Source organism: Scyliorhinus canicula, chromosome 20 (genome assembly GCF_902713615.1).
Source record: "Scyliorhinus canicula chromosome 20, sScyCan1.1, whole genome shotgun sequence".
Taxonomy (NCBI): Eukaryota; Metazoa; Chordata; class Chondrichthyes; order Carcharhiniformes; family Scyliorhinidae; genus Scyliorhinus; species Scyliorhinus canicula.
The window spans coordinates 71,539,600-71,566,047 of record NC_052165.1 but is presented as its reverse complement, the minus strand read 5'-3'; the positions used below and the strand labels follow the sequence as shown (position 1 = coordinate 71,566,047).

The following is a 26,448-nucleotide window of genomic DNA, read 5'->3' as shown; positions in this document are numbered from 1 at the left end:
CATTCCCACTTTCTGTTTTCCCCTCATTGCATTCCGGGTTTGCCCTTCTCCTTGCCCTGCATCATCCCCCAGAACTACATTGCCATTTCTTCCCTGACCCCGTCCGTCCCATTCCCCCATCCTGCTCTCCGCGCTGCTACCTGCCCTTCCCATTCGAATGCGTTATGTCCCTTTGCTGCTGTCCTTGATTCCTCCTCTACTTACTTTCCGCTTGCCTACCCTCATCCTCATGCTGACTGCAGAAATGGCCAAGGACAGTATCTTGTGTGGGTGAGAACTCTTGGGGGAATAAGAGGGGGAGAGTGGACATGGGTAGTTCACTTAGTGCAATGACTCCTGGTTCAGAATAATGCCAAAACTGTTGGTTCGATTCCTCTTGGGAGCTGAGGTACTATAGAATTCGGACAGTGCAGAAGGAGTTCATTCGGCCCATCAAGTCTATCGGCCCTCCGAAGGAGCACCCCAATCAGGCACCGCCCTATTCTCATAACCCCACCGAACGTTTGTTTTTGGATACTAATGGGCAATTTAACATCCTCCTAACCTGCACATCTATGGACTGTGGGAGGAAACTGGAGCACCCGGAGGAAACCCATGCACACACTGGGAGAAAGTGCAAACTTCACCCAGTCACCCAAGGCCAGAATTGAACACGGATCCATGGCGCTGTGAGGCAGCAGTGCTAACCACTGTGTTGCTCCTGTGGTAGAACGCAGACCTGCCTCCTCACCCTGTTCCAAGCTGTATAACTGTCTCCATCTCTCTCACATATCGTGTGCTAGAGGCAACAACCCCGTTTTCAGCACTGGGAAAGGGACAAGCTCACTGCTAAATAGCCACCAAAGTGGAGCGGGGGCGGAGTCCAACGGGGTTAATTTCTGGCAGAGAGCTCTCCAACTAACAGGTTATCCGGGTCCAGAGGCAGCGGGCACAACGCATTAAGTCAGTTTTTAACCCATACTAACCGTGTGCATTCTGAACAGCGACTTTCTGAGTCGGAATTTAACACTGGGACGCTGTGACAGGACAGCAGACTAGCGGGGGGGGGGGGGGGGGGCAAGAGCCGCTTTGGCACCGTTCAGCACAGGCAGTGAGTGCCAAGTGGATCAAGCTTAATCCGTGTCTCTTTAGTTAATTTAGAAAGCTGCTTTAGGGAGAGCCTCATTGGCACGCTGTGTGGCAGTCACAGGGCACTGGTGCTGAGAAATGCTTGCACGTAGGTCGCCTCTTTGCTCTCCTGTGAACGGGTCAGTAACATTACGCCCTGGAAAATCGGATTATTGTGTCCCAGGGGTGAGAGCTGATAGGCAACAGATGACTCTCGATGCACTTGCCATTCTGGTCTTCGGTGCTGTTCGGCATGAGACGATATTTGCTTGGAATTAAGAAAACCCAATATTCAGATAGCGAGAGGAATAGTTTGGGGACCTTTCCCGCAACAGTCCACCCCCCCCCCCCCCCTCCCCAATATCATGTGGACTTTGTTGCCATGGGCGTGCATCTAAATTCGAGCTTCTGTCTGACTTGTTGTGGTCCTAGAAGTGATTCCTGGCAGGAATTCCAACTACAACTCCCCCCCCCCCTCCAAAGTTTGAATGAGTTCCTCAATCTTGTAAACTTGTCAAATGACGGGATTTGGCATAGCCCTTTGAAATGGGGGCCAAAGTGTAAATTCCTACGACATCCTCCGGAGGCTTCACCTTTGAAATATGATTAACTAATTACCAGTCTGAATATATTTGGAGCAATAATGCAAGAACTCCAGGAGTTTGTTGAACAAAGCGGTGCACGGTTTTTTTTTCTGTCCCGAAAATGTAATTTGGATTACAATATATTTGCTTCCCAATTAGTGGGATATTCATCTGTCATAAGCAAAGCCGTCCTTCCCCACCATCACGACGTGCCATAAATAATCAATGAAGCCCTGATTAATATGCATGAGTTGGAATCAGTGTAGTCATGTGCATTGAGGCAAAGGCAGGGGGAGTGTGTTGCTTTGAACTGAATCAAAACTGTGTGTGAGATACGACAAGGAAACAACCGCGAATCCTGCTGCTCATTTCCAAGACCCCCCCCCCCCTCCCTCCTCCCCAACGCCCCCCCCCCCCCCCCCCCCCCAGCCAAGTACCCTAGCTAACAGTGGCTGTGTATGTTTATTGAGAGCACGGCTCTTAGTGACTGATGAGAGAAGGCAGGCTGTGTCTGAAGGGTGATTTTTGTTTCTCTTCTCTCCCCCCTCCCTCCCTCCCTCCCTCCCTCCTCCTCCCCAGTCAGTGCAAGTCCCTCTCTGGGCAACCAAAACAAAACAAAAAAAACTGGACGGTGGTCTGTCTCCGGGCTGGCTGCTGACCTATAATGGGCTGCAATCTGTGCACTTTACAGAAGAGAGACGAGCACTACAAACTACTGTATGAAGTTTCTCAGGTGAGTTGGATGGAACAGTTAAGCTTTGCTGGAGAATGTGGGACCCGAGTAAGAAATCGGTCTTCTTTGCAGATGCTCTGTTTAATTTCATGGGGGGTTGAGGGGGGAAAGTAACTGTTCTTCCCACTCGAGTTCTGTTGGTTTTTGAACAAAATGTCTTTGTGGATTTCTGCACCTGCAGTTTACAACTGGTGATCGATATCAGCCCCCCCCCCCCCCCCCCCCATTCATTTCTGGTTAACAATCGGTGTTATTTAACAGAATAATTGTAGTGCTGCATGTCCTTGTATTTCAATCCAGTCTGACTGACCAGAAAGTTGCCAAGGATTTGCTTCTGGAGTTCCATGCAAGTTTATTGGTGTTGACATTTAATCCATTCTGCGCGCGGTGTTGGACAACTTTGAAACTCCTTTCATTCTGTTCCCCTCGGAGCAAGCCTGATAGGTACACCGTGGTACCAGCTTTAAACCCATCACGAAAAGCTGAAAAGACCGGGGGTCTCAACGAGTGACCTGATTGAGAGCTTTAGAATTGGGAAGGGGTGCTGGTGGGGTCGGCAAAAGAATCCAAAACTGGGAAGCGGAAATCTTAAATGAGTCACGAATAAGGAGTTCAGGAGAAACTTCTTCATCCAGAGATGGTAGAACTTGACACCACACGGAGCGGTTGCGCCGAATAACAGGTGGATTCATGGGAATCTGGAAAGGTACACACGCGGGGGAGGTGATGTGTTGGATGAAACAGACAGGAGGCTGGTGTGGAGTGGAAGCACTAGTACAGATCTGTTGGGCTGAATGGCCGGTATCTATGCTGTAAAATGCCATGCGTCGACATACCATGATTTAGCTTTAGTTACAATTTAGCTTGAACTTCAAGAATCAAGAGGGTGAGGCGGTGGGGTAAATTGGAGGCAACTTTTTGGCACATAGACCCTGACTTCAATACATGAGGGGGGGATTGGGGGGGGGGGGGATTCGGCGACCACTTTGCGCCTGTAGGTATGTTTTATCACGATGAAGGCGCTACATAAATGCAAGATGGAAGTGTCAGAAGCAATGCTGGAAGTGTCACCCACAGGTGCTGACCGACTAGCCTCGCTGACTCGAGCATCTAACAGGTTGTCATTGCACGGTTCCCAGAAACTCAGGCCGCCTCTTTTATTTAAAGGGACGATGAAGCATCCTCACTTCAGCTCCAACATGAAGTGTATTGTTCAAACCTGGGCTATTCCGAATTTAACTCGGGTTCGGCGAACGGCGCAAAGGGCTACTTGACCCAGAAAAAGTTGTTATTAAAAAAGCGCTGGAGAAAAGAGCTTTGAATGACTTAACATTTGGGATGAACGTGTCCACACTTTGTACTGCACGCCAGACCCCTTAATATAATCTGTGCGATGTTCCAACAGAGGAATGAAGTAGGTCGCCTCCTTTTATAACAGGCACTGAGCTAATGCTGCAGCTTTTACGGTTACCATAAGACAGGCTTATCTGTAATGGATTTTTTAAAGCTGAAATGGGCCACCGAGTTGCAAACAAATGAAGCGAACATGTGTATCTTAAATTTCATTCATCAGCTGCTAATAGAAATCCCCCTGAATATCGTATTTAAGGAATCCCAGCGAGAGAGAGACATGGAGACAGGCATTTTGCAGAAGGAAAGATAGGTCTAAAATATTGCATTGAACTTACTGTTTGTTATTCCAGGCCAACCTGTAGGAATATTTGCATGTTGCATTTTACTGACACTGCAGGTACCGAGGTCTCGGTTTCTTTCGGAAGCATTGAAATTGGTCTTTTTAAAAAAAAACACAATACATCCTGGTCAACAGTACTTAGGAAGCAGTGGTGGGTTACTCTTGCCTCTGTTATCAAAGGTCGGAATTGAATGAATATTGAGGTTCAGTTGAGGAGCATCTAGCGAGGAAGCAGCTCAACCTTTGGCCAGCGTCGCGATTATGGGTCTGTAATGTTGGGAGAGGGCGGCTTCCTCATGCCCCCGCTACCTGCTGCATGTGCCTCGCATCCACTGCCTGCCGCCTTGCGAAAGCTTCATGCCTTTGAGTGGGAATGTGTGTTTGATCAAAGCCTCACGAAACCCGTTCTATACGATTCTATGCAGACATGGAATGCAAGAAAACTCTCTCTCTCGCTGGGGGGGGGGGGGGGGGGGGGGGGTTGGGAGAAGATTTAATCACTGTTTGAAGCTGGGAAGCGAGACAGTTGCTGCGTTGTGAAGGACAAGCTGAGCGGACGCGCTGTGTATTTCCCCAATTCTCTGAAGCGGAGTGTGGAAGGGGTTTGCTGCCGCCTGATATTTTATCGGCGTTATAAGTAATGCAAAGTGCCCTCTTATTTATGCGTGATGCAAGCGGCTGTTAATTATTTTATTAATTATAAAGACGCAGTGGGTCGGAACTGCTTGATAACGCACCGCAGCAAAATAAAGACGCTCAGCAGGTCAGACTGGTAACCCAAGGAGAGAGAAATGAGTTAATGTTTAGAGTTTCATGTTTTTGCACCGGACTGTACATTCCAACACCTGTGTAAACAAGTGCTTGTTCAGGTGCAGAGGGGAAACCCTCTTTTTGTATTTATGGTAACTATTAATATGTGGGAGCCCGGAGCATTAACTCTCTGTGCAGTAATTTGACTCGGCTCACAGCTCCTCTCCCTGCGCTTTCTATCACCCGGAGCTCTATTGTTGGAAGGAAGGGACAGATATGATATCAAGGCTTTGCAGCAATCCGTGCTTGTGACACTGGCTCTGCCCCCCCCCCCCCCCCCCCCCCCCCCCCCCCCCCCCCCCCCCCCCCGCGGCAGTCGGTGCGATCATGCACTGTTGTTTAGTGATCTGACAAAGAGCGTTGTGTTTTATCAAGTGGTCTGGTGCCAGCGCCCCCCCCCCCCCCCCCCCTCTCTCTCTCTCTCTCCCAGGCAGCTAAAGCAGCACTGGCTAAAGAGACCTGGCTTTAAAAGGGACCCTCTCCATTACTGTCAGGCTGGAAGCCGTTTATGTCACCACAGAACTGGTGCAAGCTCAGAAGGAGTCCATTCATCCCATCGAGTCTGCACCAGCCCTCCGAATGAAGTCATAGAATCTACAGCACGGGCCAAACTGGCCCATGCCAATCAATCGCCCGGTCTAAGCTAACCCCATTTGCCTGCATTTGGCCCAATAGAATCAAAGACTACCCAGTGCCGTCTCCTGTTATTCACAGATTCATAGAATTTACAGTGTAGAAGGAGACCATTTGGCCCATCGAGTCTGCACCAACTCTTGGAAAGAGCACCCCACTTAAGCCCACACCGCCACCCTATCCCAGTAACCCCACCTAACCTAAGGTCAATTTAACATGGCCATCTAACCCTGCGCATCTTTGGACTGTGGGAGGAAACTGGAGCACCCGGAGGAAACCCATGCAGACACGGGGAGAATGTGCAGGCTCCGCACAGACAGTGACCCAAGCCGGGAATCGAACCTGGGACCCTGGAGCTGTGAATCAACTGTGCTAACCACTATGCTACCGGGCTGCCCCCTCGCACCTCCTTGCCATAACTGCGTGTTCTTTTCAAATGGCAGTCCAATTCCCTTTTGGATGACTCGGATTGACTCTGCCTCCGCCACACACACTCTCTCGAGACAGTGTATTCCACACTTGAGCTGCGTGGAGAAGTTTTGTCTGGCATCACTTTTTTTCCATTTCAAATAGCCCTCAAAAAAATCCCTGTACTCCATGGTCATTGCAAACCATGTGCATTAATATGGATTTTTACCCTATTACTTCAATTTGGATTTTGCCCAATTACTTTAAATCCTGTGACCTCTTGTTCTCGACCCTTTTGCAAGGGATCTACTCTTCCCAGACCATTCATGATTTTGAATACCCCTATCAAATCTCCTCAACCTTCTTTTTCCATAGAAAATGGTCCCAATTTCTCCACATAATGTGTAAATAAAGCAAGGGGTAGGGGAAATCCAGGACGAGCAAAGTGGAACTTGGCAGTGGTGTGAGAAATTGCTTACCAATTTCCTCTGAATACATTTGTGCCTTTCATTGTAATGATCACCATTAAAGGGATTTTATGGAGTAAGAGTGGCCATCTCCCTTTCTGGCTGGGTTATTTCCCACTGATCTGAGATCAAGGTTTTGTGTGGAGGAGGAAATTGAGGGAAGCTCCTTTTCACCCATGATGTTACCGTGTCCATTTAAACTGGAAGTGTTTGCAGCTCAACCCGTTGTTGTAATATTATGCCTTTTAAGGGATAGCAGAATGGCATCATTCAAAGGGGAGTGTGATCCAGTCTCAGTTTCACTTTGGCCTGTGAGCAGAACGCAGCACACACAGCTCTGCTGCTGATGTCTTCAAGCGTTCCACCTTATGGTTAAATATTCTCATTTACCTAGATTAAATAAATGAACATAAAATGTGTTTACACAATCCCTTAGAGCGATTGGTGCCTTTATGACATTGTAACAGCACGCCACCTGTTAAAATTAAGCTTTTTTTGTTCCAAGTCCACTTTGTGTAACGTTTTCTTTCTTCCCTCTACTGGAGGCATGGATTCCTTGCCAAGCTGCAGTTCTGGAATCAAACCATGCTTTTTCATTTAAATATCCCAGTTTATTTTCGAGTATGCTTCTTCCAGCTTCTTCCTTCCAATGCAAACTATCCCCCACTTGATACACAGTGAATAAGAAAACTGGTGCCAGTGTAGAGCTAATCAGCCATTTGGGAACAAAGTCTGATCTCTTGCCCCTTGTTTTTGTATTCTTCCCTCTTGCTGAGTGAGCTAGGTTGATACTTTTGCCCAAACTAAAATCAAAGTGGAGAAGAAACATTTGCATTCATAAAGCACCTTTCATTACCGCAGGTTGTCCAAAAGCCCATTACACCTAATGATGTTAGGAAGATAGGGGAGGCAGTGGCACAATGATATTATCACTGGACTAGTAATCCAGAGACACAGGGTACTGCTCTGGGGGCCTGGGTTCAAATCATGCCAAATGGTGAAATCTGAATTCAATAAAATCTGGAATTAAAAGTCTTAATGATGATGTAACCATTGTTGATTGTCGTAAAAACTAAAGCCCTTTGGGGAAGGAAATCTGTCGTCCCTACCCGGTCTGGCCGACATGTAACTCCAAATCCACAGAAATATGGTTTACTCTCAGATGCTTCTGAAATGGGCAATTTGAGGGCGATTAGGGATGAGCAACTAATGCTGGCCTTGCCAGTGACGTCCACATCCAATGAATGAATAGAAAAAAAGTGTAGCCACTGTTGTGATGTGGGAATGCAGCAGCCAATCAGTACATGGCAAGATCCCAGAAACAGCAATGCTTTAGTAAGTCAATAATCTATTTTTATGTGATGTTTGTTGAGGTATTGGTCAGAGCACTGGGGAGAATTCTCCACTCTTTTGAAAATAGCGCCATTGGATCTTTTGCTGGGCAGATGGGATTCGGTTTGAATCACTCATTCACAAGGCAGCACCTCCATGCACATGAGCACTTCCGCAGGATTGCACCGGACTGGTCTCTCTCTGGATTTTCTCCCTAAATATCTGGAATGGGACTTGTCTCGGGGGAATGAAGAAGGCATATTTATGTTAACAGAAGTGTCCATCAAATCTGTAAGAAATTAATATGAATGCATAAAACCCTTGCCTATGCCCAAACCTTGGGTGACACATGTTGAACCTTTTTTTATATATAAAGAAAACACAATGACCCAAAAAAATCAAAGTTTAATTTCTTCCAAGGCCCGGGCCTTGCATGCAGGGATGACAAGCTGCACCAGTCGCGCTGGAAAACATGGCACCGGCCATACTGGAAACCTAACCCGCCCACACAGACCCCACATCCCAGCCCCTGGTCACCCCCTCTCCTCCCAGCCCTAGCAGTACCCTCCGCCCCCCCTCCCTGACCAGCGGCAGGGATTCTGGATGACTGTGGCGGTGCTGGACACTGTCCGCAGCCGGCACGCCAGGTTCCTGACCTCTGGGATCACATGTGGCCCGTGCTGTCGGGGACTTTGTCCATCGGGGGAGGAGCATCACAGGTGGGCCGGCTGATGATGCGCCAACGGCCTTGCGACTGCACGCCGCGCACTTCCCGATGACGCCGATGGAGGGGGCGGAGCATTGCAAACAGGCAAACAGGCGCCTGCCCCAAATTGGGCGTCAGAAGCCATTCTCTGCCCATCGCCGATCCCAATTTTGGCGTCGTGCTATGGAGAATCCCACCCATGGATTTTTACGAATGAGAAATATCGTCCGAAGACTTTACAAAGAGATTTTGAACAATTGATGGGGGGGGGGGGGGGCAGGTTTGAGGGGGGTGGGGGCACCAGACTGGACAAGGCATTGGGGAAGATTGTTCAAGTAACATTGGTGGGGTGAAGACCTCGGGTGGTTTTGAAAAGTGAGACTGGATTCCTTGAACTGGATGCATTGGGTAAGAGGGAGCCAGTAGAATTTGGATAGGACAGAAACCGTGGGCATGCGGGGTTTTGTGTACACAATGACTGAGAATGTGGCAATCTCAATCATGGAAGTGGCAGTTAGGGAATAGTCACTGTCACAAACACGTCCATCAAAATCAAAAATGATTCTCCTTTGAATGATCAGATTTAAACTGCGTCACTTGTCAAAGAAAACCTACTTTAGTCGGGAGGGACTCTAACCTGTCTTGTTTTCCCTCTTCTCTTTTCTGTCCGTAATTCTGCAGTATTGCTCTCCAGTTCTGTCATAATTAACGAGGCAAAAAGTAACCTAATGGGGAAGAAATAAACTTTGACTTTCACCGCGTTAGTTGGCAAGAAATTTTCTATCTGTCTTTTCTAAACACTGTCATCAGGGCTAAAGTCAAATATGCAGTTTTCCCGCCGTCAAAATGTACTTCATATTTTTAATTAAGTGAGAGAAACACTGATTAAAACTTGCATAATTGTTAATAAAAGACCATCTGTCAATCATTCAAGCATCTGAGTTTGTCTATGATGTAGATGAATGGCTGTTTCAGCCTGATGTTGTGGTCCAGGTGTCAGTATGATTGACACTTGGTCCCTGTGTTTGCAAACAGGCATATTTTATTTCTTCTGCTCGAAGAAGGAAGCGAAGCTCGATGATTTTCAGCAGTGTTGTGAGTTAAGCACGTTTTGATTTTCCTCTCCCTGTACTGATGTGCCGACAGTGCAGTTTTTTTGGCTACTTCGGTACCCAGTACTATTCACATTGAATCAAGAAAGGTACGCTAAACCTTTCCGAATTAGGCTTCAGCTGGAGTATTTTGTCCAATTTTGGAGACATCACCTTTCGAAGGATACCAAAACCTTGGAGAGAGGGTCTGGAAGAGATTTACTGGAACGTTACCAAAGATGAGGATCTCAGTTATGTATAAATATGAGAGACGCTGGAATGGTTACCTTTGGAGCAGGGAAGTCTAAAGGGAGACCTAATAGAGGCATTCAAAATGATGAAGAGTTCAAAAGAAGGGAAGATGAAAAATGTTTTTCACTGTGTGGTTATGGTCTAAGATATAATCCTTGAAAGGGTGATTGAAGCTACATTCAATGGCACCTTTCAAAAGGGAATTGGATGTTCTTGAAAAGACAACACCGGTAGGGCTGTTGGGTAGAGAGCAGGGAAGTGGGACTAATTGGATAGTTCTTATGGAAGAGCCAGCAGACGCATAATAAGCCAATTGATCATCTTCAGTATTATATCATTGCTCCATTCTATAAACAGCTCATAATGAAATGAAATTAAATGAAAATCGCTTATTGCCACAAGTAGGGTTCAAATAAAGTTACTGTGAAAAGCTCCTAGTCGCCACATTCCAACACCTGTTCGGGAGGCTGGTAGGGGAATTGAACCTGTGCTGCTGGCCTTGGTCTGTTTTACAAGCCAGCTATTTAGCCCACTGTGCTGAGATGCTCAAGGGGGTTGACTGCCCAAGTGTGGCCAATCTCTTTGTGCCGAGGTAGAGGAATTTGCAAATGTGATCCAATGTCCAGCTACCATGGGGAGCTCTTAAATCACGATAGATTGAAATGCGATAGAGAGGTTAGAGCTTCACTCAGTAAAAATCTTCAACATATTAACAGTTTTTAAAATAAAGAATTCTTTATCAGAATCTGGCAACTCATTCCCACTCCGCCACTAAATCAAATTGCTGAACTCGATTGCATAATGCCATAAGATATAGGAGCAGAATTGAGCCATTCTGCCCATCGAATCTTCTCTGCCATTCGATTGTGGCTGAAATAGTCCTCATCCCCATTCTCCTGTCTTCTCCCGCTAACCCCTGATCCCCTTATTAATAAAGAACCTATCTATCTCAGTCTTAAAGACACTCAGTGACTTGGCCTGCTTGTCAAGGCGAGAAATATTGGTTTCTCGCCTTGACAAGCTTCAGACAACCAATGTCAAGAGTTTTTTTAACATAAATTTAGAGTACCCAATTGTTTTTTTTCCAATTAAGGGGCAATTTAGCATGGCCAATACACCTAACCTGCACATCTTTTGGGGTGAAGCCTACGCAGACATGGGAAAAATGTGCAAACTCCACACGGACAGTGACCCAGGGTCGGGATTCGATCCCCGGGTCCTCAGCGCCCTAGTACTAGTGCTAACTACTGCGCTACCATGCTGCCCTAAGTGTCAAGAGTAAAGTACCCTTAAGTCTGTACTAACAGCCTGCCTCAATGCCAACCTGAACACCGCCTCCTGAATTTCTCACTGACTTGGAGGCTTGGAGTGGGGATCCAATTGTTGTTTCAGTTGAAGAAAATGTCCCTGACCATTGTCGTAATGCTCCACATCCTGCATGCGCTGTAGTAAATGCTCCCCTGCAAGCTGAAGGGCATGCAGTTGTTTTGATGTTTCTGCACCCCTGCCCCCCCCCCCCCCCCCCTCCTCCGAGACTGCCATCGCCCTCCCCAAATGGCTGGTGGAGCAGCTCATGCTCCTGTGGGGCTGTCTGTGGGAGGCATGATAGCTTAAGCATTCAGTCCTTCATGGCTAGAAGCATGCTTCTAGCTGGCTGTGGTTTGGAAATATGTTGCTGTCAGAATTGTGCCACGGTGTAAGGTGGGGGGTGAGTTACATCTCTTTTGGTGGCAACACATTACCTTGCTTCCTTTGCACTGTACCGAGGATGATTGAGCTTTCGCTGCTGGGGAAGTGATTAAGTGGGATATTATCTACCATTAAATGTGTAAGAATCATAAAATTAGAGAATACAGCACAGGAAGAGGCAATTTTGTCCATAATGCCTGCGTCGACTCTTCGAATGAGCTATTCAATCAGTCCCACTCCTTTGCTGTTACCCCGTAGGTCGACAGTTCTTTCCCTCTCAAATATTTGTCCAGTTCCCCGTTGAAAGTTTCTACTGAATCTGCTTCCAACCTTTCAGGAAGTGCAATCCAGATCGTAATCCTCAATGTAAAATCCCTTCTTCTTAGTATTCTCTGGTTCATTTGTAAATCACCTTTAAATTGTGTCCTCTGGTACTCAATCCATCTGTCACTGGAAACTAAGAGTATCATATGATACTCTTCCAAGTGTAGTGCACGGAATTTTGCATATGGCTCTTTAACTGAGGCCCAACAAGTATTTTATAAATGTTCAACATAACTTACTTTTTAACAACATATCTCTATTAATAAAGCCAAGGATCCCAAATGCTGTTTTAACAGCTGCTCAATTTTCCCTGCCACCTTTGAAGATTTAGATGCAGATCGCTCTCTTCCTGCAACCTCTTTAAAGTTATGCGATTCATTTTATGAACATACGAATTAGGAGCAGGGGTAGGCCATTCGGCCCCTCGAGCCTGCTCCTCCATTCAATAAGATCAAGGCTGATCTGCTTGTGGCCCAACTCTACATTCCACCTACCCTTGATAACCTTTGACCCCATGGTTAGTCAAGAATATACCTACATCTGCCTTAAAAAAAATATCAGCACCCTGCCCCTACCACTCTCTGGAGAAGAGAGTTTCAAAGATGTTGCCTCTTCATTCTTCACACCGAAATGTATCTGTTCACACTTTTCTGCATTAAACATCATCTGCCATGTGTCTTCCAAATTTCCTCTTTATGTCTGCATCCCTGTTGGACACATGCTGACCTTGACATTAAGGCCTGTGTCTGTGTTGTTAATACATGTCAAAAGAGCAATGGTCGGAATATAACCTGGAGAACATTATTCTATACAGCTTTCCAGTCTGAAAAGCAACCATCATGTCTACTAGTTTGTTTTTTTGTCCCATAGCTAATTTTGTAACTGACTACCACTTTCCTTTTAATCACGTGGTCAGTCCATCAATCTTATTTACTCCACTGCCTTCATTTAGATCAGTGATGGGCAAGCTAGGCCAATGAGTAGGTCGCATGAGTGACCCTCCTTCATCTCAGTGGGCTGCAAGATTGAAATCAGGCTTGTTCACTAACCATGACCCCATGAATCAGATTAAATACATTGGATACATGGCGAATATTTTGCAACGAGTTATAGAAAATGCTTAATCATTTCTAGGTTAATAGAACTGTCCTCAATTTCAAGTGGTAAAAACAAAACAAATATTTACACTGTGCCCAGAGGGTGAGCATGGCTCTCACAGTCAATGTTATGAGCAATCAGCATGAATGTCCCTTCACTTGCCCTTGCTTTAGATGCGAATCAATTCAGTCACACAGGTAGGAGAAATAACTATGTGTACGGTAATCAGCGGAATGTGGGAACCATTTATGTGGGCAGCATGGTAGCACAGTGATTAGCACTGTTGCTTCACAGCTCCAGGGTCCTAGGTTCGATTCCCAGCATGGGTCACTGTCTGTCCGGAGTCTGCACATTCTCCCATGTCTGCGTGGGTTTCCTCCGGGTGCTCCGGTTTCCTCCCACAGTCCAAAGATGTGCAAGTTAGGTGGATTGGCCATGATAAATTGCCCTTACTCCAAAACAGGTTAGGTGGGGTTACTGGGTTAGGGGGATAGGGTGGAGGTGCAGACTTTCCAAGGTAGGGTGCTCTTTCCAAGGGCCAGTGCAGACTTGATGGGCCAAATGGCTTCCTTCTGCACTGGAAATTCTATGAAACTCTATGAAACAGGTTGCCACCAATGATTTAGATTTAGCTTGCCCCATATCTGGTCTCTCGCATGTCTGAACTATTCTTTACCTTAGTTCCATTTATCTGTCACACTCCTCAGGGCACCATTTTCCCCTGCCTGATGTTTCATTCTGGCGCCCAACCCCCTGAAAGTGAGTTTACAACCATTAAGAAAGAAATTACATACACTTTCGTAGCATCATTCAGAATCCTGGGTCGCCCAAAATGCTTTATAGCTGATGAATTACTTTATAAATGTCGTCGTATTTGTAATGTCGGTAATGCAGCAGCTAATTTGCACACCCCAAGATACAATAATGTGACGATAACAGGATAATCTTAGTGATGCTGGTGAAAGAATAAGAATTAGCCACCGCCTTCTTGAGGGCAACTAAGGATGGGCAATGAATAGTGGTCTTCGTGGCAAGGGTTAGTAGATCATTATGCTCGAGGATATTTTCAAACGCCTCACTTCTCGGACTTTTGGCTAAGATCAAGTGTAGTAGCCTTTTAGCTCATATCTGGTATGTCTCTCTTGTGGGGACCATGAATTGGATTCAATTTGAATTTGGATTGGTTTTTGGAGCAGGCAGGGAGCTGGATTGGGGGTTTGCCCTTGACCACACTCTGAGCCCTGGCTTTGTAACTCAGAAAAAGTAAAAAAAAAGGATATTTTCAAACGCTTCCCTTTTAAATCTGCGGCCCAGACTCAAATTTCCGTCCATTAATCTCCGAAGACCAGCCCACAAAAGAAGTGCAACTGGTTGATTTCTTATTTGTTTTGCTAAAATGACCTTCAAGTTTGGAAGTGGCTGTTCTTGGCACTTGGTTTTTGGAATGAAAACTGCATCAGAGCACCAAGGCCTGTTCGTATCAACAACTTGAGATTTGCGCCGTTTATCGGCATGTTCAGTTTACACATTACGCATGGCCGACAGGCCCCCTGGTATGGACCTAAGCTCGAGCAAAAATCTTGGCCTCTTCTGCTTAAGATTCTACTAACAGGTGTACGACCATAGAACAGACAGAATGCCAAAGTGAGGTCAGTCGAAAAACATTTCTTTTGCACGCGAAAAGTACTTCCACAGCTCACTAATTCCAGCAAAATATCTCTTGTCTGCTTTGACCCACTAGAGTGGCCCATGGTGTAGACACACTTCTAAACTGGCCCGCCAATCAAAATTGTGCCTGCTATTAATCAGGAAATCAAAAGGATCATTTTGCCTTCCCCTCTCTCTTCACACTCTCCATTTTCCACAGCTGCCACAAAGATTTATGAACTGCATGCATCGTGCAGTGTTATGACCTCCCCTATCCGCCCCTGATCTTGAGAACATGACAGTTTGCCTGACGTAGCTGGTGCAATTCTGCAACAACAACAACAAAAAATTGCGCCATTTACACGAAAAAGGAGTGTTGGAAATCAGCAGAGCAGGGCACCAAAGAAAGATATTGAAAATAAATACAGGCGCAGCAAGCAAACACATTGAATGACCTGCTCTACAGCTTGCACTTGGCTGAAGAATTGTGTGGCAGTTGCATGACTTGTCTATGTTCCATCTGTGCCACTGGGAATGTTTTATAACCTTGGACGATGCATGCTGAATGTACCCATCCATCTACCTGTCTCATTCTATTTTGCTTGAATGATGCGCTTCACATATCAAACAGATGGGAATAGATGGTGTTGCTGCGAGTTCATTTTACAATCGAAATAACATTTAAAGTTAAGATTTACAGGACTCTCGTCTGCCTGAAAAGAGTTTAACGTGCAGACTGGTCCATAAAAGATTAAACTTACAATGATTGGTCTATTAAAGATTAAAACCAGCCCTATAAAATATTGGATTTATGTCTCTTAAATGTAACATCTGCACTGATTGGTCTATAAAAAGTTACGTTGCCACTGATTGGCGTATGAATAATTTAGCATTTAGTTTATAAAGTGCTAAGTCTGTGACTGGTCTATAAAACATCATAATCAACATCGAGAAGAAGTTAAATTTGCACCGCGTTCTGTACAGTTAAACTCACGGAAGATCACCAGTGGTTCAAGATGTACATATTCCCCTTTCGCCTTTTTATTTTTTCACCTGGGGCTGATTTAGCTCGCTCGGCTAAATCTCTGGCTTTTAAAGCAGACCAAGCAGGCCAGCAGCACGGTTCGATTCCCGTACCAGCCTCCCCAGACAGGCGCTGGAATGTGGCGACTAGGGGCTTTTCACAGTAACTTCGTTGAAGCCTATTCGTGACAATAAGCGATTTTCATTCATTTAATTTCATTTCATTCACCTGTCGCAAGGCTCTTAATGCCCTCATGGGTGTCCTCGGTCTGAATGGTCATCGTGCCCAGCCTCTGCCAATGCTCCTTCATGATTACAGAGAAGCTTATTTCACTTTCTTTCCAATCTGAGATTGAGACAGCTGTCTATACCCACTTACTGCAGTTGAACGAGCTGCATTAAAATCTGATATTTCACCAAAACAACCAAACTAGTTGTGGCAATGACTAGAAAGGCTCTTCAATTGTGCAGCCTTGTAGCTTAGCTTTTGTTTGATCCACGTCTGTGAATCATTCCACGAATCATTTTGTAGCATTTGCTGCGCTACCGCCTGGAGAGGTGTTGCTCATGGGCCACGTTAAGTGTGATGTTTAGCTGTTCACCTGAACTGATCCTTCAAGGCTGCTGCCTTAGGGAAATCCAGGCACTTGCAGTTGCTGTCAAGTAATAGAGGTTACTTCAAAGATGTGCAGGGTAGGTGAATTGAACACTCTGAATTGCCCCTTAATTGGAAAAAATGAATTAGGTACTCTAAATTTATTTTAAAAGAAAATATGTAGCTTGGCTGGTGGTAAGAAGGGCCCTCCCAATTGGACCCTCCCTGCATGCCTGAACTTGCAATCCCCCCCCACGCTATACTCTACCAAGTTATCCTCGAGGGGACGGTAGTGGGAGAAGAAACACATAGACGTACGGAAAATGGGTAACAGTCCTCAGGCTATATATTCCCTAGGATGCACACCTGGGTTAAACATCAATTGCTACATTACCGCAGTGAAAAATGCGCTTTTGTGTGCCTGGAGTTCACTGCTCTTCCAGAGTCTCTGCACGTGTGGCAGAGGGGCACATTCCAAGGTTCAGGACAAGGTGCTGAGGGATGCACTAAAGCTCAGAGCCACAACCGCAGAGGTACAAAGGGGAAAGGCCACTGTCCAATGACTTTCAGCGATAGTATATCGAGGAGCTAGAAACTAGGTAAAACCCATCAGGCTGTATACAATCATTCATAGAATTCCGAAGATGCAAAAGGAGGCCGTTCGGCCCATCAAGACTGCACCGGAAAGAGCACCCAGCCTAGGCACACTCCCCCCCTCGTCCCATTCCCACAACCCACCTAACCTTTGGACACTGAGGGGACATTTAGCGTGGCCAATCTACCTAACCTGCTCATCTTTGTACTGTGGGAGGAAACACACGGAGAAAGTGGGAGAACATGCAAACTCCATACAGTCACCCAAGGTCGGAATCGAACCAGGGTCCTTGGAGCTGTGAAGTAGCAGTGCTAACCACTGCCACCGTGCCGCCCATTATCTGACATGGTTTTTTTTAAATTTAGAGTACCGAATTCATTTTTTCCAATTAAGGGGCAATTTTAGCATGGCCAATCCACCTACCATGCACATCTTTGAGTTGTGAGGGCGAACCCATTGCAAACATGGGGAGAATGTGCAAACTCCATATGGACAGTGACCCAGAGCAGGGATAGAACCTGGCACCTCGGTCTGACATGTTCTGAAGCTTGTAAACATTAACTGTAATTGTAAATGACTGAGCAGCATACGTGATGGAAGAAACTAATTTGCTTTGCAATTTCTGGCACGTTAACTTTGAATAGTCATATAATTGACATTTATAAATTTGATGAATGAAGCTTATTTTTGGGAAGAAGAGATACATTCTTGATCAATAAATGGCTGGTGAATGTTGTCCTGTATGTCTTCTCTCCCCATCCCCCACCCCGACTGAGGTTTTAGTGGTAATTATTGGTTTACCGCCACGCTAAGTCGGGATCCAGATTTCGCCAATGGGGGAGATCCGGTTAGATCGCTAACAGATCAGCTCCTGGCATGGTTCTGGATTTTGGCATTTCCACGCTCTAACGGCCTCGTCACACTCTCACTTAAAGCGCAACGCGGCCATTAAATCACTCCCTGTGTTTCTCCCCCCCACAGGCAGAGTTAGCATTTCAGGTCAGTCACCTTTTAATCAGAATGTAAGTGAGTTCAGATGAAAGATCATTGACCCGAAACATTCACACTGTTTCTCGCTCCACAGATGCTGCCTGACCTGCTCAGTATCCCCAAAATTCTATTCTCATGGCAGATGCTGGAAATCTGGAATATTTCTTTGTTTTAAGATTGCTTTGCATTTCCAACACAAAGGGTGCGCATGTATTTTTTTAAATCATTTTAAAATTGCTTTTCAGGCACAACCCCTGTCATTGGCTTCATTTGCGGAACATCATCTTTTAATTATTGTTCCATCAGTCTTTGTTAGGAACATGGGTTGTTTTCTCCTTTTCAATGTGTCAGTTAGATAGTGACACCAATGATGAACGCGTTGCTGAATGAGATTTCAGTTAATATATAGATAACAGTTTGTGTTAATAGCCTGAACATCTTCCATCCCGCAGTCCAAAGTATCATCATTATACAGTATACTTAACCCAGAACGCTGACCCTCGGAATGTTGATGGAGAGCGAGTCTGTGGTCAAGTATCTAAAGCACACAACACGGCCACATTTGCTGGAATATGGAGAGAAAGTAAACTAGCAGAAACCTGAACTAAAAATGGGAAATTATGGAAGAGCACAATCTGAGGGAAGTAACATTTAATGCAGGCGCCTTTATAAAATGCTGATGGTTTGTTGTTTTGATTCATTCCCATGATTTTCCGTTTATATGATTCTTTTCTTCAGTGGTTGCTTTGGATCCCAAATGGTATTCTGTCTTTTCTGTTTGTGCAATGTATGGCCTTAAATAAGGGAGGAACTGCACACCCATTTAAAAAGACGCAGTTCATAGAATCATAGAATTTACTGTACAGAAGGAGGCCATTCGACTCACCGAGTCTTCAATGGCCCTTGGAAACGGCATCCTACATCCCACACCTCCACCCTATCTCCCTAACCCTAGCTAACCTTTTTGTACACAAAGGGCAATTTATCATGGCCAATCCACCTAACCTGCACATCTTTGGACTGTGGGAGGAAACCGGAGCACCCGGAGGACACCCACGCAGACATGGGGAGAACGTGCAGGCCCCGCACAGACAGCGAAGAAAGCCAGGAATTGAACTGGGGCTCTGCAGCAGTGAAGCAACTGTGCGAACCACTGTGCTGCTGTGCTGCTGTGTGCATCCCTGAGGGAATCTCTCAAAGCTAGGCCCAAGTTGGAATCTATGTGAAAGGCTGGCCAGTCGCTCTTCCGCAGCCTTAGTGCTGTGTCCCCAGATCGAGTCACTGACTCTTTAAAAAAATTTATTCACTCCTGGGAAATGGATGTCGCTGGCAAGGGCAGCATTTATTGCCCGTCTCTAACTGCCGTCGACAAAGTTGTGGTGAGCTGCCTTCTTGAACAGCTACAGTCCATTTGGTGTAGGAGCACTCACAGTGCTGGTAGGAAGGGGGTTGCAGGATTTTGACCTAATGAAAGTGAAGGAAAGTTGCGAGTCCGGATTCTGTGCTAGCCCTGGCATGCCCTCCTGCACTCTTCATTGAACCAGCGTTGATATAATGGTAGAGTGGGGAATATCCTGGGCTATGATGTTACAGATTATGATTGTATACAATATTTTAGTTGCCGATGTACCACAGCGCCTCATGGATGCCCAGTTTTGAGTTGCTAGATCTGTTCAAAATCTGTTGCATTTGACATGGTGGTAGTGCTGTGCATCCCACGATGAAGGGTCTCCTCAATGTAAAGGTGGGACTTGGTCTTCACAAGGACTGTGCGGTAGACACTCCTACCATCATGGGCAGATTGTTGAGGATGAGGTTATCATTTCCCTCTTGTTGGTTCCCTCACCACTTGTTAAAGGCCCATTTAGCAGCTATATCCTTCAGGACTTAGCTAGCTCAGTCAGAAGTGCTGCTAACAAACCACTCGTGGTGTTGGACATTGGGGTCCCCCACCCAGCGGGGCCTTTGCCACTCTCAGTGATTCCTCCAATTGGTGTTCAATATGAAGGAGTACTAATTCATCAGCTGGGGAGGAAACAGTATGTGGTAAACAGAGTTTCCTTGTCCATGTTTGTCCTGATGCCATGCGACCTCGTGAGGGCCAGAGTTGATGTTGAGGACTCCTAGGGCAACTCCCTCTACCAGCTTCCATGGCAGGATTTGAACCCGTACCCCTAGAGAATAAATCTGCATTTCCAGTCCAGTGACATTACCACCATGCTACTCCCTCCCTTAATGCAACCTCTTGGGAAAGAAGCAGTGAGCTATCTGTCAGGTCAAAGTGGGAAGGAATTGGGGAGGTATATCCTCCTAAATGTGAGGGAACAAAGATGCCAATCATAGAATCCCCACAGTGCAGAAAGAGGCCATTCCGCCCATCGCGTGAGCACCGACTCTCCAAAAGAGCACTCCATCTAGACCAGGGGTGGGCAAACTACGGCCCGCGGGCCGCATGCGGCCTGCCAAAGGTCTTTATGCGGCCCACCAAGTTATTAAAAAAAACAATTTAAAAAATTTATTTTTTTTTAAGGTTTTTTTAAAAAAAAAATTTTTTAAATTAAATTTAGATTACCCAATTATTTTTCTATTAAGGGGCAATTTAGCGTGGCCAATCCACCTACTCTGCACATTTTTTTTTTTTTGGGTTGTGGGGGCGAAACCCACGCAGACACGGGGAGAATGTGCAAACTCCACACGGACAGTGACCCAGAGCCGGGATCGAACCTGGGACCTCAGCGCCGTGAGGCGGTTGTGCTAACCACTATTTTTAAGGTTAATGGGGGGGCTGTTGGGTTACTTACTTGTATAGGGTGGATACGTTGACTTGAGTAGGGTGATCATTGCTCGACACAACATCGAGGGCTGAAGGGCCTGTTCTGTGCTGTACTGTTCTATGTTCTATGTTCTATATGAGGCGCCCAGAATCATAACCGGGTGAAGTAATTATTTTACTTAATATACTATGCGGCCTTTTAAAATTGTGAATTTCTGAATGTGGCCCTTGCACGGAAAAATTTGCCCACCCCTGATCTAGACCGACTCACCCACCCTATCCCGCAACCAAACCTACACATTTGTGGACATAAGGAGCAATTTAGCATGGTCAGTCCACCTAACCTGCACATATTTGGACTCTTGGAGGAAACCCACATAGACATGGGGAGAATGGGCAAACTCCACACAGTCGCCCAAGGTTGAAATTGGTCCCTAGCACTGAGACAGCAGTGATAACCACTGTGCTACCTTGCTGACCCCATATATGAAATATATAATAAAATATATAATATATGAACCTATGTCAAGATTGGGATTTTTAAATTCAGGCAGGTGTTATATGAATTCATATTAGATGAACATCCTTTGAAAAATGATCGAGTGGTACAAATGAACGACTTGTCCTTATGCAGTGGTAGAGTTAGAGGTGTAGGATTTCAGTAATTGCAGCCCCAGAATGTAAGGCCCAAATACTGTGCATTGGCTGATTGCGAAAAGCGGAAGTGTAAAACTGGGAATGTAGTGTTGTAATGTCCAGTGACATCACAAGGATCAAACCAAACTGTGCCAAGACAAGATCAAGACCTAAGCAGCTGATGTTTACAACTATTGGGTAGAATGCAGGTAAACCCAACCAGCAGCTAAAGGGATGATGACACTTAGTGTTCAGCAGAGTGTTTAACCGTGATTGCACAGTGCAGTGTGTGGCTACAGAAACCCTGATTACCATTATCACTGAACGCCTCTACCAATGCACGCGGCTGTTTTACCTGAGTTAAAATAAGATGAGAAATTAGTTTACTCACCAAATCTGCCGAGGTGCTGTCCATACATTTCCCGGAGAAATAAAGCTTTAAAATTCAGCTGTGACAATAGCTGACCTTGGCTGATATAGTGACACTGACTATGTTGGTCCACGTAGTGGTGAAGTAATTCATTGTCAGCAATGCTTTGACTAATTTTGTAAATGCAGGGGTGGGGGTGGAGTTCTGAATAGATATTATTTATTGAACCACTGACCACCTCTTATCATTCCAAATGTAGAAATCTCAGATCTCATTGAAAAGACCACCATGAGATTTGTCTTTCTTGCGACAACTGATGTGAAATGGTTCCAGTCAAAAGCCGTTTCTTAATCAAATGCTCTTCAACTCACTTTTCCATGTGTCAGTGATCCTGCTGTTGGAGGACTCCCTATTTGAGGCACTCCTTCGAACTATGAACACTTTACGTCTTAAAGAGAGAGAGGGAGAGAAAGAGAGAGTATATGCGAATGTATGTACTCGCACCATTCACACAGTGGGTGAGATGGAGTGTGTAAATACTCTGAGACTGAGAGTGGGATTTTCCAGCCCTTCTCACCGGTCGGATCCTTTGGTCCCACCAAACTCGAAGCCGGGCAAGACATGTGAACCGCCACGGACTATGGTAGGACAGGAATATTCTGCCAGCAGCAATCCACCTCCGCCACAGGAAAACCCACTGAGCCCCCCTCAGTGGGGCGGGGGGGGGGGGGCAGAGAAGAGGGTCGACAAAACTCCAGCCTGAAAGTGGACCGGCGATACACAATTTGACTCCCTCACGCTCTAATGGTCATCTTTGTTAATGACTCATCATTTTGAATTATCAATTTATTGCTTTGACATTGCTTTATTTTTGGACAGCAAGTTGTTGCTTTGCTTTATTCCTGAACATTTTAGTGAAATTCATGTCTAATGTTGTGGCAAATTTTGAAATTTGCTCATCAGCCCCTTTAAATGCCAAAAAACTTGAAATGTGGCCCCTTGCATGACACGGTTGGACAAGCCTGCTTTAAGGCCACAGTTCTGCTCAAACATGTGCGCAGACCACTTTTGCTCTTGTTTTGGGGAAGTCTGTTCAAAGCCAAATCCAGTTTTGTACTGGTGGTAAGAATCCATACTAATCCTGAAAATAAGACTTCCGTTCGTGATTCCATCTGTACCTGAGGCTTTTAGTTCTAGCCGAAGGAAAACATTGTCACAAACAGAAAACTGTACTCACCACAAGGGATGACCAAGTGACATTTATCCTCCCTCTCATTTTCTTGTTATCTTTCTTAGATTTTCTCCCCCACCACCACTTTTTGTACCCTGCTAGTAGTCTCCTGTGGTATTTTCGACAGAAAGCAAGTTGGCAGTGAAGCTACCTCTACATTCATAACCGCAGTGTAAGTTGTCTGTTAAATCCAAGGGTGTCTCATTTTTAACCAAAAGCTTTCATTGCCAAGATGACCACAGTATTCTCTTGCTTTCTGTCAGCCTTCAATATATTTACCAATGTCGAGTGTGGAAGATTGCAAACTCATCCATGTGAAGAGCATCCTGAAGATGCCAAAGTGTTGATAGGCCTGTGTTTTATCCAGGACGGTACAAATATAGCTGCATATTGGATTGAGAATTTGCAATGTGTTTAGGGGGAAAAAATGCTCGCCGATGTTGTGGTGACCTGTGCTGCTAAATGAGTGCGAACACAGAATAAACAGCTTTATGACTGCTCTGAGCTTCTTTCAATTTTCTTCTGGGGTTTTCCACTTTAGCTAATTTTTTTTCCTGTTTTTTTCATTCACCTATTATTACTTCACCAATCATGCTCCCCAGACTCACCTGCTAACCACATGACACCAATGTGACACAGTAGCACAGTGGTAAGCACTGTTGCTTCACAGCACCAGGGACCAGCGTTGGATTCCGGCTTGGGTCACTGTCTGTGCGGCGGGTGCATGTTCTCCCCGTGGCTGCATGGGTTCCCTCCGGGCGCTCCGGTTTCCTCCCACAGTCCAAAGAAGTGCAGATTAGGTGGATTGGCAATGCTAAATTGCCCCGCAGTGTCTAAAGGTTAGGTGGGGTTACTGGGTTACGGGGATAGGATGCTCTTTCAAGGGCCGGTGTAGACTCGATCGGCCGAATGGACTCCTTCTGCACTGTAAATTCAATGGTTCTACTCTATGATTCTATGAAAAACAAATGTGGTACAACCACGTGGACATTTCTTCGTCCAACTCAATATGTTTCCTGAAAAGACGATGATCGTACAAGTTCAACAGCTGAGGAAAAGTATAATTGCGAACTTTCCCATAAGCCTAACTGCCGATCTAATTGTTAGAGGTGCGTGGGTGAGTAAGTGGGACCATTTCCTTTTGTGCGTGTATCAGTAGAGAGTGAGAGTTACAAATGTCTCTATTTACATATTCCATTTCTGATGTTATTTGTCAGTAGTGGGTGTACATCCATGATGCACTCAAATATTTGTTGAGTTTTTTAAAGAATTCAATCTCTGGTTTCCTTCTCCGAAATACATTGATGAGTCACTTGAATTTACCCATTTTTAACAGATAAACAATGTTTGTCCAGTTTTTACTTTCCACATATGTTTAAATTGTAGCGTATGTCCTCTTATTCTGTGGATTACTGGTCCAGCAACATCATAATCTTTATTATTGTCACAAGTAGGCTTACATTAGCACTGCAGTGAAGATACTGTGAAAATCCCCTAGTCGCCTTACTCCGGCGCCTGTTCGGGTACACTGAGGGAGAATTCAGAATGTCCAACTCACCTAACAAGCACGTCTTTCGGGACTTGTGGGAGGAAACCGGAGCACCCGGAGGAAACCCACGCAGACACTGGGGAGAATGTGCAGACTGCACACAGACAGTGATCAAGCCGGGAATTCGAACCTGGGTCCCTGGCACTGTGAAGCAATAGTACCAACTACTTATGCTATCGGCTAACATAGCCACTGCACAATGTTACTCACCTAGACCTGTGAATCTGCCTTTGAATTAAGGTCTTGTTCCAGTAATCTGAATGCTGGAAGGCATTCATATCTATGGTGCACCCTGGGGCTTGCCCACAGAGATATGCATCTAACAGCAACCGTACAAATCCAGTGCTCAGAGGATAAGACAAGGAACATTAAACCGAGGAAAGTACGGGTACCTCTTGCTGCATTGTTCTATTTAATGACGAGGGTTGCCAACCCTTCATGTCTTCTTGATACTGCTACAAGCAAGTCAGAATAGAAATCTCAGGGAATTTTTGAAATATGCGTTTTTTTCAATTTGAACACTTCATTCAAAGGACGAAACTAGGAGAAAAGGCTGTTTGACTGAGAGTCACGGATGGACCAGTCAGCTGGGTTTGTTTGCTTTTCCATTGGGTGACCACAAGGATGAGCATTTCATCAGTCCAATGACAGGAGGATGGGTGGAAGACCATGGAATTCAATCTTCTGGAATAGATCCAGAGTTGACAACCCTAATAGGTGACTTCAACAAAACTCCGGAATCAGTGCAGTTTGCTTGAAGTGATGGCACTGGCTGAACCCATTTGTTTGTATTATGCATCTCAAATACCGGAGTTTGGATGAGTGAGAGGTTTCTTGATTGACGTATATAAGATCCTGAATGGTCTTGACTATGTGGGTGAGGACAGAGGTGAGGAGATTTTGTTTTCTCTCAGAGAGTTGTGCGACTTTGGAACCCGCTACCTCAGAAGGCAGCGGAGGCGGGGGTCACTGAACGTTTGTGAGACAGAGGTCGATAGATTCTTGTTGGGAAAGGGAGTTGAATGTTCTCAGGGTTGCGTGGGGGGAGGGGCTGGTGTTTGGTAGATGGGCATGTGGAACAAACAGTTTGGCCATGATCTTATTGAACGGTTGGGGCCGAATGGCCGACTTCTGCTCCTGTCTCGTATCTCTGCATGTGAGCTGGTGAGGGCATAATGAATAAAATTCAGCAGATGGCAACTGCCCTGGACATGGGCAACCCCAGCCTAACCCTCATTTTAAAACTCTCCATTCTTGAAGAGATATTATTGGTTTACGGTTTATGTGGACACTGAGATCTAGCTGATAAAATCAGACAGCAGAGCAAATCTGCATTTGAACTTCATGTAGCTCTGAAATGCAGTCCTCTATCACCAATCTTTAGTCTTCCACTAAAGAAAACAGACAGCTCGTTAAATTGACATTATTTGAAGAAAGCTCCGCAACCAATTAAAAGCTGTCTGGGGGAAAAAAAATCTCTTTTTTTTGCCATTGCTTGCGTGCAATTTGCACAATCTGCTAACGTCTATCTTCTAGATCAGCGGTGGTGTGTGTGATCTTAGTTCCACTTCATTACATCCTAGTGGAGTGATGATAAATTCTGCTTCAAAAGGGTTCTTGCATCCACATCAAAGTGATTAACATTCAGAGGTCACTAATCACTCTGCCTTTGAGTGTAGCTGTTGGAAAGCTTTTCTTAAATTTTCTCACTAACCATGCAGCCCTTTACCCTCCCCACCCCGTTGCAAATTTCAATTTAATTAAACTTCAAATTAATTTCAGCTAATGGGTTAAAAATAGTTGGCGCAGAGTTACGGGTGCTGCGCGTGCATTCTGGCTTCGGGGACACTGGCAGCAGTCATCTCATGTACCTCGCACATTTGTGAGCTTCATCTTTTCAACGTAGTGATGCTTGCAGAGAGCGAAATGAAGAGAATGTCGGACAGCGGTGTTTGACAAAGAGGGCTCTCACAAGTTACTGATTGGGAGTTCTTTTGTGTGTTAACTGGGAGTAGAATTGAGAACTTAATTAAGAACCCGTCAGTGCATTTTACAAAGTTTCTTCAGGAGGTGGCAACAAATCGATTGCAGAAGAGATTAAATAATTGAAAC

The 26,448-nt window shown here is 45.5% G+C and overlaps 1 protein-coding gene across 3 annotated transcripts in view; it reads left to right on the top strand.

Annotated features, from left to right (window-relative positions):
* Positions 1–26,448, top strand: part of pdzrn4 (PDZ domain containing ring finger 4) — a 578,179-nt gene that overhangs the window by 381,819 nt on the left and 169,912 nt on the right. Inside the window, exon 1 of one of the 3 annotated variants that reach the window (XM_038780407.1) lies at positions 2,279–2,424. The exons of the other annotated variants lie outside the window; for them this stretch is intronic. Coding sequence (XP_038636335.1) covers positions 2,356–2,424 — 69 coding nt within the window. The 5' untranslated portion in view covers positions 2,279–2,355. Of the gene's footprint in view, positions 1–2,278; positions 2,425–26,448 lie in introns of those variants that run through there. 3 annotated transcript variants of the gene reach the window in all.